Source organism: Achroia grisella, unplaced genomic scaffold (assembly GCF_030625045.1).
Source record: "Achroia grisella isolate CSIRO2021 unplaced genomic scaffold, CSIRO_AGI_Agris_v1 utg770, whole genome shotgun sequence".
Taxonomy (NCBI): domain Eukaryota; kingdom Metazoa; phylum Arthropoda; class Insecta; order Lepidoptera; family Pyralidae; genus Achroia; species Achroia grisella.
This window is the reverse complement of record NW_026713016.1, coordinates 151,100-166,035: the sequence shown is the minus strand read 5'-3', so window position 1 is coordinate 166,035 and position 14,936 is coordinate 151,100. Positions and strand designations below refer to the sequence as shown.

The 14,936-nt window shown below is 32.2% G+C and overlaps 1 protein-coding gene and 1 long non-coding RNA gene across 2 annotated transcripts; both read right to left on the bottom strand.

The window, feature by feature from the left end:
• Nucleotides 1-4,902: 4,902 nt before the first annotated feature.
• LOC131850564 (uncharacterized) lies at nt 4,903-9,998 on the bottom strand. The gene is made up of 5 exons (XM_059200847.1): nt 9,961-9,998; nt 9,457-9,501; nt 8,769-8,819; nt 7,138-7,280; nt 4,903-5,081 (listed from the first exon to the last, which is right to left on the bottom strand). The coding sequence occupies exons 1-5, from the start codon at nt 9,996-9,998 to the stop codon at nt 5,050-5,052; spliced, it is 309 nt and encodes a 102-aa protein (XP_059056830.1). The 3' UTR covers nt 4,903-5,049.
• A 1,454-nt stretch (nt 9,999-11,452) lies between these two features.
• LOC131850560 (uncharacterized) lies at nt 11,453-13,496 on the bottom strand. Its single transcript, XR_009357848.1, has 4 exons — nt 13,446-13,496; nt 12,356-12,406; nt 11,904-11,945; nt 11,453-11,494 (listed from the first exon to the last, which is right to left on the bottom strand). It is a non-coding gene; the product is annotated as an uncharacterized LOC131850560 (long non-coding RNA).
• Nucleotides 13,497-14,936: the final 1,440 nt, after the last annotated feature.

The window sequence follows — 14,936 nt, the reverse complement described above, 5'->3', positions numbered from 1 at the left end:
AATCAAAATTCTGAAAATGGCAGATGACGATACGTCGAGTCATGGAATGTACGGTATCATGAAACTCAAGGGTGCTTCGGACTTTCCCAACTGGAAATTTCAAGTACGTAATTATCTTGAAAATAAGGATTTATGGAAGATAATAGAGTTGGAATACTTTGATGACAAATTCAAAGACGACGACCGTAAAGCCAGTACTACGATTTGTTTATTATTAGATTCCTCATGTTTTACTCATGTATATAATGCGAAGACTGCTAGAGAATTATGGTTGAGACTCTGCAGAGCATTTGAGGATAAAGGTTGGGGAAGACGCATCACGTTACAGCGACAGCTTTGGCAATGCAAACTTGAAAATTTCGACTCTATGAATAAGTATATATCGCAAATAATATACTTATCGCTGCAGTTAGCTGATATTGATGCAGAAATATCAGATGATTGGATTATTTCCATCATGTTAAGTGGTTTGACTGCGGAATATAACCCGCTCATAATGGCTGTAGATAATTGTGGCAAAACAATTACTCTTGAGCAAATAAAAACCAAACTGCTATAGGAATCGAATAGACAGTTGGAAGGAAACTCAAGTGAAGTACAAGCTCTATCTGTAAATAAAGCACGAAAATCTGCGGGATCATATAAAAAACCAACCGATCGTAACCAGATGACTTTTAAGTGCTTCAAGTGTCATAAACCAGGACACAAGGCATCAGAATGCAAAGAGACAAAGCAATATACTAAGAATGTCTCTGGGTTAGTTTGTCTGAACATGGGAGAAACTAATTCGAAAAATTGGTATCTGATGGTACGTGGCTAAAGTCACGAACATATATGAAAGGACCAAGGACATCACGTCATCATGCATGCATGGGGCGTATGCTATCATTTATTGCCATTTTGAAGTACTAAAATGTCAGACCATGGACCACTGTACCAGGATACCCCTTTTTTTAACATGTGGAAAATCTTCTAGAGGCATCACCCCGCCGGAGGGATGGCGGGGCTATGTTATTATTACTTAATTACTTTTCTACTGCATTAGAGAAAATCGAAGCGGTATATATATATACGGTAATAGTATTAATTGTGAATCTACTTGATTTAAGACTTCTATTTTATATATATATTTTAATCATCCATCCAATATTATACCCAGTTAAAATTACCAAAAATATACGTACCGGAACAACAAAAATCCTGTATATGTAGCTTCATAGCCAGGACAGCATTCGTCAATATATTCCACCTTTGTATACTACAATTTCAATAATATATAACATTTAGTTTCATTCCAATCAATTCACAAACAAAATTCAAAATCTTACTAATATTATAGAAGCGAATGTTGATGAGTATGGATGGAACTAAGTATGAACCGATTTTTATGAAACTTCACAGTAATATAGCATATATATCAGAATAACATATAGGCTATAGTCTAAAAAGATACTATGTAAATTGGGCGATGTACATATAATGATAATTATCAAGTAAGTGTGATGCAGACAAAGCTGCACGACTCAGCTAGTATATCATATAGAAAATCGGTCCTGTCCTGTAATTAAACTTATTCTTGCGTACTCTAAAGTTGTACACAGCATTCATAAATATTGAAAACAAAAATAATTACCCAGGACAAACCCAAGTATCGTTTAGAAAAAGTCAATAGGTCTTTTAAGGGAATAGGTATAAAAATTTACAATAAGATACCAAAGGATATGTTGGAATTACCCTTAAATTAATTCAAAACATCTGTTAAATCATATTTATTGGGCAAAGCCTATTACTCACTAAACGATTACTTGAATGACGAGCGTGCATGGCAATAGTTGTTCATGCACTGTATGCATTTAATATTAGACATAGACACCAATATAAATATACATTATAAATAGACAGGCTTTTAAAAAAAAAGTAATTCAATTGAGTTTCTTGCTAGTTCTTCTCAATTGGATCTAGGTATATACTGAACGGGACGGTAGGAAAAAAACTAAAATTATAATGTAAACATTTGACGTTCATAAGCGGCTAAAATGTCCTACATGAATAAATGATTTTTGAATTTGAATTTGAAACCCATCTATGCCAATATTCACTCTTAACACTGAGAGATATAAAAATAGTTCACGTACAATCTCAGACTTTTTAAATATACACACAATTTTATAAGAATCGGTCAAACTATTCGGAGGAGTTTTATTACAAACACTATCACACTAGAATTTTATACATATATTATCCTTGCCAAAATATGAAGAAAATACTTACCGGAACAATTTTATAACCCACAAACGACTTGGTTATGGTTTTTGTACAGTACACCCAACAATTTGGTTTAGTATATGTAACCGTGTTGGTTTTGATTACAGTTATTTTTTTATCAATTTTTTTTCTAAAATATAAAAGACAGAATAAAGAAATAGGAAGAAATTCTATCAACAACATATCGTGCTATACATCTATATATCGTGCTATACATATCGCAGCATATGCTGGTGGTCATTATATTCTCCCAAATTTGTTTTTAAAAATTAATGTATATTATTGTAAACATGTACAACATTTATTTGAAAAGAATACGAGCTGAGTTTCTTATTAGTTCTTCTCATTTTGATATCATTCCAACTGATGGTAGATTTGACGTATCATAAGAGTCTGTAATAGAACTATATGAATGAATATCCCAATTAAGTAATTTTCTTACTCAATTGGGATATTTCATAAAAAAATTAAGAGAAAAATTAATAACAAATTTATGGAGAAATTAATATTATTACATACTTTTCTGCTCTTCGACATATTTGACACTCAACGTAATATACATTTAGACAAAGAAATAGTAAAACCAAATTAAACAAATTACTTCTGGCCATCGTGACACAGATATGTATATCAGTTCCCGTGCTTCACTGTTTTGACTAAATTATTTAGCAATCACTATGGTAATTGTGGCTTGTATAGAACAATGATTAATATACAATAGTTAGGGTGTCTATGAATATTAATTACATGAGAACTAAAAGAACTAGTGGTCGTCCAATGGTCGAAATTCGACAATAACTAATTTAAATTATAAATTTCAACAGTAATAATGTTCGTATTAGTACAGTAGTAATAATTGACGTAATTAACTCTTACTTTATTTTAGATTAACCAATGAGAAAGTGTAAGAGTAGAAGATAGTGTTGTGTGGACTGATGACTGATATCTGGTTGTGTAAAAGAAAAAAGATAGGTGGCTATCTTTTTTCTTTTTTAACATGAGGCAAATACCTCAAGGATCCATCTCAGTGGTTGGACGGACGAGTACTGTGAGTATACTATTCACTAAAAATCCCAGGGCATTCCTCCTCGCTGCTATAGTGCCGGGGTCGCAGGAACTAGTTTGCAATCAACTGCGACCCCAGCAGCGCGGCGGTTGCCCTCAAGCGGGACCTCCTCAATGTGTGGGCGGAACTCTTCCTAGTTCCTCCTATGGGAAACGGAATACGGGACGCGCCTCCCGCCACCCCATCTCGGCTTCTGTTGTCTTGACGGCAGACTTGAACCCACACAAGACTGCCGCCCACACTGGGCCGCGCACGCTTCGCACGTTTTCTACAATAGGTGTAGTCTCGGCAGGAGCGGGCCACCATTGCCACGGTTGAGGAGCGGGACGCGCCCAACCTGGACCCATGGTCCCCAAAAAAATTTCTAAGTATTTATCAGTTGTAGCTCAGGACTAGATGGCGCTGTGTGATTTGACCTGCGATATTATTACTATATTAATCCATAAATTTTGGGACACAATTTGTTGTCATCCTATAAACCACCGAAACCATTTATAAAAGATTATTATGGAAATACATACTGATTAATCTATTAGATTTATTAGTTATGTTGTATATTAATAGCTTTATAAGATAATGACATAATTATGATTCAACGTCTGTATCTTGAAATCATAGCTTCTATAACCATAACTTCTTCATATGATGAGACAGCTTCTCGAATTAGCAGTAGATTAAAAAAGTGATGTCTATTCAAAAGTGCTTCAATGTAACTTTATTTCAATTAATGATTTTCTATTCTATTCTATTTATACATACTATGAGAACTGTCGTAGTCTGGTCGCCGAACAGTCAAAACTAGGCTTCGAAACTATCGTCGAGATTACGGAAGGCTGTTCGCGGTTTCCCGTAACCCTGGCAGTAGGCGAAGAGAGGGAAAACCTATGGGTCATTAGCACCTTAAGATCCAGTAGTACCCATTTACCTCCCCGGGGAGGATCTCCATGAGAATTTTCCCCAAGTAAAAAAAACTTCCAAACTATTCATTATCTAATGATGCATCGTTGAAATGTAAAACACGTGTTGTAATATGGATGTAAATTCAATAAGGGTCAAAATTAAGCTATAAAGTAATATAGCTTATGCATCAGAATATCTCATAGGCTATATTTTTTATTGAGATTTACACATTGAAATATAACGCGAGTGAAATCGCGGGCACAGCTAGTTATAAATAAGTTTGTTGTGAATTAACTATGTGTGTTATAATATTATAAATTGTCTCTGTAGTCATGGTAGTGACGATGGCAATCTGCAAAGGTAGCGCCGATACACCACTCTTTTCAGCCAGTAGTCCTCCTACATGAAGGATGATAGTATGTGGCCGGACCAAAATTATCATCATTACATAGTATAAAACAAAATCGCTGTCGCCGTCTGTCCCTATGTATGCTTAAATCTTTTAAAACTGGTTTTTGAAGCGTTGTTTTTAATAGATAGAGTGATTCAAGAAAAAGATTTATATATATAGTACGGGTACATGTGCGAAGCCGGGGCGAGTAGCTAGCTACTACATGTTTTTAACTAGTTAAAGTATAAAATGAGAAAAAGAAAACAACGTACTTTTCTCTAAGTTTTAATATTCAATATAATTGGTTTGTACATAAAAAAGATGGCTACATTAATCTCTTGGAACACGCACTCTAGCATAGTATGACGTTAGATTACAAAATATAAATATTATATGTAAAGCCCACTTTCTCTTCTCATCAATATTACTAATGGCCGTTCATCTCGAAATTTGACATATCTGTAAAAAATACAATGTTATATATTTAAAAATTCACATTTGCACATTCACATTGCTATTTATAGTATATTTATTTATTTATTTATTTAATTTTAATTCGATTACATCCATATTGTGTTAGTAAAAACTTATAAAATTATGTTAGTATTTAATATATATAAATGTATAGTACTGTACCAAAGACCGGAGCTAGTTCTAGATATATCCTACATCCTCATGGGCGGCGGTAATCACTTACCATCAGGTGAGCCGCATGCTCGTTTGTCCCCTGTGTTATAAAATAAAATAAAAAAGAATCCTATCCTATACGTAACTGAAAGCCAAGGATAGTACTCATATAAATATGTAGGTATATTAGGTACTAAGGACACGATTACTTGACAAAACATTCTAAGATAAAGTAGTTTAGGCAGGTATTAGAACTTAGACAAAAATGTACTATACTAAAGTGAGCTGTTTATAATATTGAAATAACCGTTTTTACCACGTGCACATGAATATAAATACGGTACACACATCAAAATAACATTTTTTACAATTTTTGTCTGTCTGTTTGTTCCGGTTAATATCTGAAATGGCTTGCCGATTTTGATGAGACCTTTTTTGGTAGGTAGCTGACGTACTAAGGAGTGACTTAGACTACTTTATTTTAGAAAAAAGCTTTTAATTAACAAAAATAAAGTTATATTCCACGAGGACGAAGTCGCGGGAACAGCTAGTAAATAAATCTTAGAAAGTCTTGGAGAGAATTGAAAAATTATATTAATATGAGATAGCTCATTTGTCGAGGATATAAGCTATAGAACAGGACTCTACGCTATATAACATTACGCTGCAAGTAATCGGATTACTTGTAGCTCAGCATCAATGAAAAATATTGGAAAGTTCGAGAACATTTTGCGAAGACGAAGTTGGGAAAGTTAGCTAGTATTGGTAATAACCATCGACATAATGCATTCTATTGTCTATGACTGTTACCTGTTTCTTACCTTTCCCTGTTTTTGCATGAAAATTATTCTTACTAATATTATAAAAAGCGAAAGTTTGTAAGTATGGATGTTTGTTACACTTTCACGCAAAAACTACTGAACGGATTTTGGTGAAACTTTACAGTAATGTAGGTTATACATCAGAATGACATAATAGGCTGATAGTATGTAAATCGGGCGAAATCTAAATATATATAACTCAAAAGTGACTGACATAGTGATCTATCAACGCACAGCCCAAACCACTGGACGGATCGAACAGGTAGATGTTATGACGGCATCCGATAAGAAAGGATTTTGATTAATTCTATCCCTAAGGGGATAAAAGTTTTATTAAACCGATCGGGCATAGTTGGCATTAAACTACTATAACGTCATTCATTTTTGTCATTCCAAAAATATATTAACATCGCCTCTTATTATGATAAATGTCAATTAAGTGTGATATTTAATTGCGCAGGTCAACTAGTAGTGCATATAATTGTATCATCAAAACATGTTAATATGATTGATGTATAATATTTTACCCGACCAAGTTTGTCAATTTGTATGGATGTATGTTTCTCTTTCACGTAAAAACTACTGAACGGATTTTAGTGAAACTTTACAGTAATATAGCTTATCAGAATTACAGATAGGCTATATTTTATATTGAAATTTATGTACTAAAATTCAATGCGAGCACAGCTTGTAATGCCCAATTTACACGAACCGCGGGCACAGCTTGTAATGCCCAATTTACACTCAGCCAGAGTGGGCAGGGAAGTGAGCAGCGCGAGAGTGTAAACACGAGTGGAAACACTTCCCATGGCATTGGCGCTACCACTCGCGCTGCCCGGCGCTCCCCCGATTGCGCGAGTCAAAGGACTGGCAGCGCGAGTGGCAGCGTGTTTTTACATTCAGCCCTCTCGGTCAGTTGTCACCCAGCCATATTTCCGGCAGCGTCAGAGGCAGGAAGCGACTGAATGTAAACGTAGCATAATATAAAGCAGACTTGTTAGAGGCTGAAAGATCTGAGGCAGTGGTTGCAACTATATATAAAATATAATAAAGTTTATTATTATTACTGTAACTTCTTCTGTACTTCGAGTACATATATTTGCTGACTGCTATGACACATGCAGCGGCAAATAATGAGCCAAGCAATATCAGAATTATCCTTTTCTCACGCTCCCGCCGAATCTGTTTTTCAGCTTCCGATAATTTGTCTCTGAAAATTTAAATTTATTATTCTCAAAGTGAAATTGAAAAACATTTCCTTATTCTACACACCATGGGAAAATAACAGACATATCTATACATATAAATAAAATTGGAGTGTCTGTTTGTAATATTGAAATAACCATTTTTTACTACATGTACAATTGTACATAAATACGGTACATATACCAAAATAATATTTTTCAAAATTTTTGTATGTCTGTCTGTTTGTTCCAGCTAAACTCTAAAATGGCTGGATCTATTTCGACATTTTTGTTTGTCTGTCTATCTGTTTGTTCCAGAAACTTCGAAATGGCTGGACCGATTTTGACGGGATTTTTTTTGCAGGTAACTAATATGATAAGGAGTAATTTAGGCTACTTTTGTTTTAGAAAAAAAAGTTAAATTCCACGTGGACGAAGTCGCGGGTACAGTGGTAAATATGAGACGAGCTTATCTGTAAAAAGAGATTTTTCCAGAAAACATAGAAAATGTTATAGAATAGTGTGTCAACTAGAACATACAGATATTGTCGTATATATAACAATAGAGAATGTGTAATAATAGTGTTGTACATTCCAGAAGAGTCCAGAACAGACCAGTCCCTTAAGCACCACTCATTCAGGAGTCTATACTCCTGAACGAATGCTACTTCAGGGACTGGTCCGTTCTTCTCACTGCGACTAATTTAATCTTATTTAGTTACTTAATCAGTTGATTTTGCATTTAATATTTTTACACTAATGAATTAGTGCTAATTAATGGTTTGTATTAACACATTCCAACTTAGAAATGTAATTAAAATATTTATATAAAAGAGCAACACGCAAGTTTCTTGCTTGTCCTTCTTGAAATGAAACTGAGCTGACTGACTGAGGTTTCCGATTGAGCGTTAGATTAAATATATAAGTATGACAAATTTGCGGTTTCCACATAAAAATTCCACGGGTTTATTATTATTATTATTCATTTTACTAACATAGATCATTCTCAAGGCAAATTTAAAAGTAAATGAGCTCCAGGAGCCCTACTACCGAAGTCCGAAACAACCCCCAACAACAGCAATGGAAATGGCACTCAACATAACGCCCTTTGACCTATATATACAGCAGGACGCAGTCACGGTTGCCATCAGATTCTACCATCTTGGTCTATGTGGTAAAAAGAATAACGTTGTGATAACTAAACCTTAAGGAAAATTATTTAGAAAGAATAAACAATTTATAAATATTATTTATATAAGTAAATTAATTTATTTATGTAAGTTTGTTGTATATAAAAATAATATGATACATTAAAAGCATATTGTCTTTTAGTATATCATATTATTAATATATTATATCATAATAAACATATAATATTTATATAATAATATTTATAAATTGTTTATTCTATCTTAAAAGGGCGGCATCGCACTTGCAGTTACCCTGGTGTTTTGGTCCTCATAGGCGGTGGTAATTTCAAACCTACAAGTGCTTTGCTATAAAAACATACTCACGACGACTTTGTAGGTGACGTCGATGTGTTACTTATTTCCGTTGGCGTTAATCTGAAAGATATATTTTGCTTATTGGACTAATAGGTACAGTAACAATATTAATAAGAGGCAATTTAAGCAAAGGTGGACTTGGCCCTAAAAGAAATCTCTTCCACTCAACACAACACAGCCCGTAGTGAGTAGGTAACACTACGCAACTAACATTTGGAAATTGAAATGCATAAATTCAACAAAATATAAATAAAAACATACATCAATACATATATACTGAAATATAATATAAATACAAAAATAATTGTTACAAATAATTACACAAAACAATTTGGAATACAGAAAGCTTTTCATTCTAAAATGTCCTACTTGAATAAATTACTTTGTTTATTTCATTTGATTTGAAGAAATACAAATAATTTAGTATAATTTCAGTTTTTCGGTTGGTGGGTGAGATAATAACGTGGCAGTGAAATTACTAGTTATGTTGTATTAAAATCATAACTTAAAACAAAGGGAATAAATATAATATCCATGACAACGTAGTTGATGACTTAGATGTTATTTTCTCACATGGAAACTTATAGAAATAAGTTTTAAAATTACAATACTGAAGTTAATTGGAAAAATATAGTCACAGCAATGGTAATACATAATTCTTGTTAATCATATAATGTATTATGGAATTAATACTCACACACTAGTTGGGATCGATGTGGACCTGCCTTCCTCTGGCGTTGTTCTGAAATGTAAGATTTTTACGTTGAAAATATTTTTTTACTTATAGTAAAAAAGTCATACTCACAATGTGGAAAACAAAATTTGCGAACAATTCTACAGGTTTCTTATTATTATTTATTTACTAACATAGATCGTGCTTACGCTAAACTGAATTCTGAATGTTTACAAGCAAAAGATCTCCAGGTGCCCTTAGACTACCGAAACTCTTTAACACAGAACTTAAACTAAATAAATAAGTCAAGTATCTGGGAGTTATACTATATACGAATCTTCTCTGGAATTAATGAATGGATGCTAATCTAAGGGGGTTTGGTTTGGTGGACTAGGACGTCGCTCAAGACCTCCATCAACAAGCTAAAGTGTTTTCTGAGGCTTGCTTCTTCATCAGTTACTGGATGTATGGAAACACCAGGAATGTAAATGGCTCTCAACATAATACCCTTCAACCTATTATATATACAGCAGGAAGCAGTCATAGCTGCCATCAGACCCGACCATCTTAGTCTATGGTGTAAAAAGCATAACGTTACGATATCGTAACCTTGAAGAAAATTATTTATATAATATGCTCTTAATTTATTACAATATTTTTGTGTACAATATTCTTATACAAATCAATAAATTCACTGTTTTACTATTTATAAATTGCTTATGTCCTCTTAAAAGGGCGGCAGCGTACTTACAATTACCCTGGTATTTTGAGTTCTCGTGCGTGGCGGTAATTTCTTACCATCAGCTTAGCCGCAAGTTTATATACTGTGGTATAAAAAATATACTCACGACGACGTTGTAGGTGACGAAGATGTCGTTTCCGTTGGCGTCGATCTGAAAAATAAATTTTCTTTATTGGACTAGTAGATACAGTAACAATATTAATTAGATGCAATTTGAGCAAAGGTGGACTTAGCGCTAAAAGAGATCTCTTCCAGTCAACACAACACAGCGCGGCATAGCCAATAGTGAGTAGATAACACTAACGCAACTAACAGTTGGAAATTGAAATGTACAAATTAGACTAAAAATAAATATAGAATATATATGACTACATATATACCTACATATACCCAAAAATAACATACATACTAAAAGGTTTGCATTCAAAGGGTCTATATATGACTACATATATACCTGAAATTACTTTGTAGTTATGACGTAGGCATAAAATACAAAAAAAATACATATATTAAACAAAAATAAAGAACATCAATACATATATACTGAAATATAATAAAAATGCAAAAATAATTATTACAAACATCTATACACAAAAAGATTAGGTACTAAATCGAATAAATATTTCATTTTTTTACAAAAAATTTAGTATAATTTCAGTTTTTCGAGATAATAAATATGCCAGTGAAATTACTTTGTAGTTATGACGTAGGCATAAAATACAAAAAAAATTCGCAACAGATGAGGGGTACAGTTCGCATTAAATAATGTTGCCGTGAGTATGAATATCTATACAACACGAGTATATCCATACTCACGGCAACAGTGTAGGTGACGTCGATGTGATGTTAATTTTTGTAACTATGGATCTAAAATATAAGTTTTTTTATTACAATGGTAGATAATTTGACGACCGACCTGACGGTAAGTAGTAACTGTTGCCTATATACCTGATTATCTCATCCTTCAAGTGTAACATATCTTACAAAACAAGGTTCCTGGCGGGCGAAATATGTAGGTGAGACTGAGGTACCACCTGACCTGTTGACGACTTTTTACAAAGTTTTCCTCAATTGAAATGTAAATAATTTACGACTGATTACAATATTATATACAGAAATTTCACTGATACATACTTATTATTACTAATTTATATTTTTTTTAATAAAATCCTAACTTAATATAATGGGAATAAAAATTATATCCACGACAACGTAACTGATGATTAACATAATTTATTATTATTATTATTAAATATGTATTAGGGTATTAATACTCACACAGTAGTTGGGTCTGAGTAACTACTTTCCTCCGGCGTTGTTCTGAAATGTAATATTTTTATATTGAAAATAATTTCTAACTTATTGCAATAATACATGCAGGAATCGATATTAAGATACCTGCTGTTTATTGATGTATTCAAATGTTTTGTTTAATTATAATCATTAGTTTATACAGAGAGTCTACAAGCAATATCTACAAAGCAATATCTACAAGCAATGTCTATAATAATATCGCGGCAAATGTGTGACTGATGAATTAGTTGTTATTTACTTTAATATAATTAAGTGAGTTATTTAATTATATTTTCTTGTAAATAATATATACATACAGAAATTTGACTGATGAAAGGTATTAAAAATGATATCCACGATAACATAGCTTCTGATTGACATAATTATTATTAATTATATATTAACTATATTAATGTATTAAAGAATTAATACTCACTCGTTAATTGGGTCCGTATAACTGCTTTCCGTTGTCGTTGATCTGAAATATAAGATTTTTATGTTAATATTTTTCTGAGGCTTGCTTACTCATCAGTTACTGAATGTATAGAGACAACCTGAACAACAGCAGCGGAAATGGCTCTCAACAGAATACAATTTGACTCATAAATACAGCAGGAGGCAGTCATAGCTGCCATCACACTCTACCACCTTGGTCGAATATCGAAACTTTGAAGATAATTATTTATATATCTATTATTTATACATATATAGTATTTATATAAATCAATAAATTTACTGTTTTACAAATTTTAAATTGCTTGTTCTTTCTTAAAAGGCCGGCAACCCACTTGCAATTACCCTGGTGTTTTGAGTGTCATAGGTGGCGATATTTTCTTACCGTCAGGTGAGCCGTAAGCTTGAATGTTAAGCTATAAAAAACATACTTACGACGACGTTGTAGATAACGTCGATGTGCTACTTGCTTCTGCTGGCATTTTTCTGAAAATTTTTTTTTTTCTTTATTGTATCAGTAGATACAGTAACAATATTAATAAGAGGCAATTTGCACAAAGGTGGACTTAGCATTAAATGAGATCTCGTCCAGTCAACACAACACAGCGCGGCATAGCCACTGGAGAGTAGATAACACTAACGCAACTAACAGTTGGATATTGAAATGCACTAATTAAACTAAAAATAAATAAAGAATTTATCAGTACATATATACTGAAATATAATATATATAGAAAATATTACAAATCTATACACAAAAAGATTAGGAAGAAAGATAAATATTTATTATTGCTATTTTATCAATGTTATATTAAAATCATAACTTAATACAAAGGGAATAAAAATAATGTCCACGACAACGTAGCTGATGATTGACTGATTGATTATTATAATTTATATATTAGGCTGTTAATACTCACATACTACTTATGTTGGAACTGGTTTTCTCTGACGTTGTTTTAAAACGTAAGATTTTTATATTGAAAATATTTTCTTATTTATTGCAATAATACATCAGGAATCGATATAAAGATACCTGCTGTTTATTGATGTATTAAATTGTTTTGTTTTATACAGAGAGTATACAAGTAATACTCGCGGCAAAGGTGTGATTGGTGAATTAGTTGTTATTTACTTTAACAGTATTAAGCGAATTATTTAATTATAACATTAACACAACTTTGGAAACGATTAAATGTCAAACTTCAGATTATCTTATAAACTTGCTCCTGTTTAGTTTTACAGTTAGTAAAAGAATAAAAGCATAACGTTAAGATACCGAAAACTTGAAGAAAATTATTACTATACTATGCTTCTAATATATTATATCATTTTTATTTACAACATTCTTATATAAATCAATAAATTTACTATTTTACAATTGATAAATTGCTTATTCCTTTTTAAAAGGCCGACAACGTATTTGCAATTACCCAAGTATTTTGGATTCTCATGGGTGGCAAGGATTTCTTACCATGAGATGAACCGCAAGCTTGAATACCATGCTATAAAAAAACATACTCACGACGGCGTTGTAGGTGACGTTGATGTGTTACTTGCTTCTCCTGGTATTACTCTGAAAAACAATTTTTCATCAGTAGGTATAGCAATAATATTAATAAGAGAGAAATGGACTTAGCCCTAAAAGAGATCTCGTCCAGTCAACAGTCGATATTGAAATGTACAAATTAAACTAAAAACAAATAAAGAACCTGTATCAATACATATATACTGAAATATAATAAAAATGCAAAAATAATTATTACAAACATCTATACACAAAAAGATTAGGAATACAAAAAGCTTTTCATTCACAAGCTTTTGAAATGTCCTACATGAATAAAAGATTTTTTGATTTCATTTGATTTGAAGAAATACAAAAAATTTTGTATAATTTCAGTTTTTCGGTTGGTGGGTAAGATAATAATATGGCAGTGAAATTACTTTGTAGTTATGACGTAGGCATAAAGTACGAAGATTTTTTGACAACGCATGAGGGGTATAATTTACATGAAATAATGTTGCCGTGAGTATGAATATCTATACAACACGAGTATATTCATACTCACGGCAACAGTGTAGGTGACGTCAATGTGATGTTTGTTTTCATAACTATGGATGTGAAATATAAGTTTTTATATATTTTTATGTAATTAGAATGGCAGATAAGTTAACGACAACTTGATGGTAAGTGATAACTGTTGCCTATATACCTGATTATCTCATCCTAAAACGGAAACATGTCTTACAAAACAAGGTTTCTGGCGAATGAAGTAAATGAGACTGAGGTGCAGACGACTTTTTCCAAAGTCTACTTCAATTGAAATGATAGATACTTATTATTGCTATTTTATTAATGTTGTATTAAAATCATAACTTAATACAAAGGGAATAAAAATAATATCCACGACAACGTAGTTGATGATTGACTGATTGATTATTATAATTTATATATTAGGGAGTTAATACTCACATACTACTTATGTTGGAACTGCTTTTCTCTGGCGTTGTTCTAAAATGTAAGATTTTATATTGAAAATAATTTCTAACTTATTGCAGTAATAAACGCAGGAATCGATATTACGATACATGCTGTTTATTGATGTATTAAAATGTTTTGTTTTATTATAATTATTAGTTTATACAGAGAGTATACAAGTAATACTCGCGGCAAAGATGTGACTGATGAATTAGTTGTTATGTTATATTTTCTTATAAGCTATTTGCTGTTTACAGTACAAATTTCGAAATTCTAAATGTCATAGAAATAGAAATAATCTTTATTCAAATAAACTTAATATAAGCAGTTTTGAATAGTCAAATTTTTTTATTCTACCACTTATTCGGAATGCATATTCATCACAAGAAGATTAAGTAAGAAAGTTGTTGTTAATTAACAAGGATTAGGCATACGACAATCAACACAGAAACCGCTACGCACTTAATCTCTGTTCAATCTGATAACATAGTCAGCGCTATGAATTTTGAGTTAGATATTTTTTACAAAAACATTATT

Excerpts from the sequence above, each read along its gene's own strand:
- LOC131850564 (XM_059200847.1), bottom strand. The coding sequence starts at position 9,998 with ATGGTCGGGTCTGATGGCAGCTATGACTGCTTCCTGCT. Across the intron at positions 9,502-9,960 it reads AGCTATGACTGCTTCCTGCT|AACAACGCCAGAGGAAGGCA; the intron begins GTATATATAATA and ends CTTACATTTCAG. Across the intron at positions 5,082-7,137 it reads GAAGTACAGAAGAAGTTACA|ATATGTCAAATTTCGAGATG; the intron begins GTAATAATAATA and ends TATTTTTTACAG.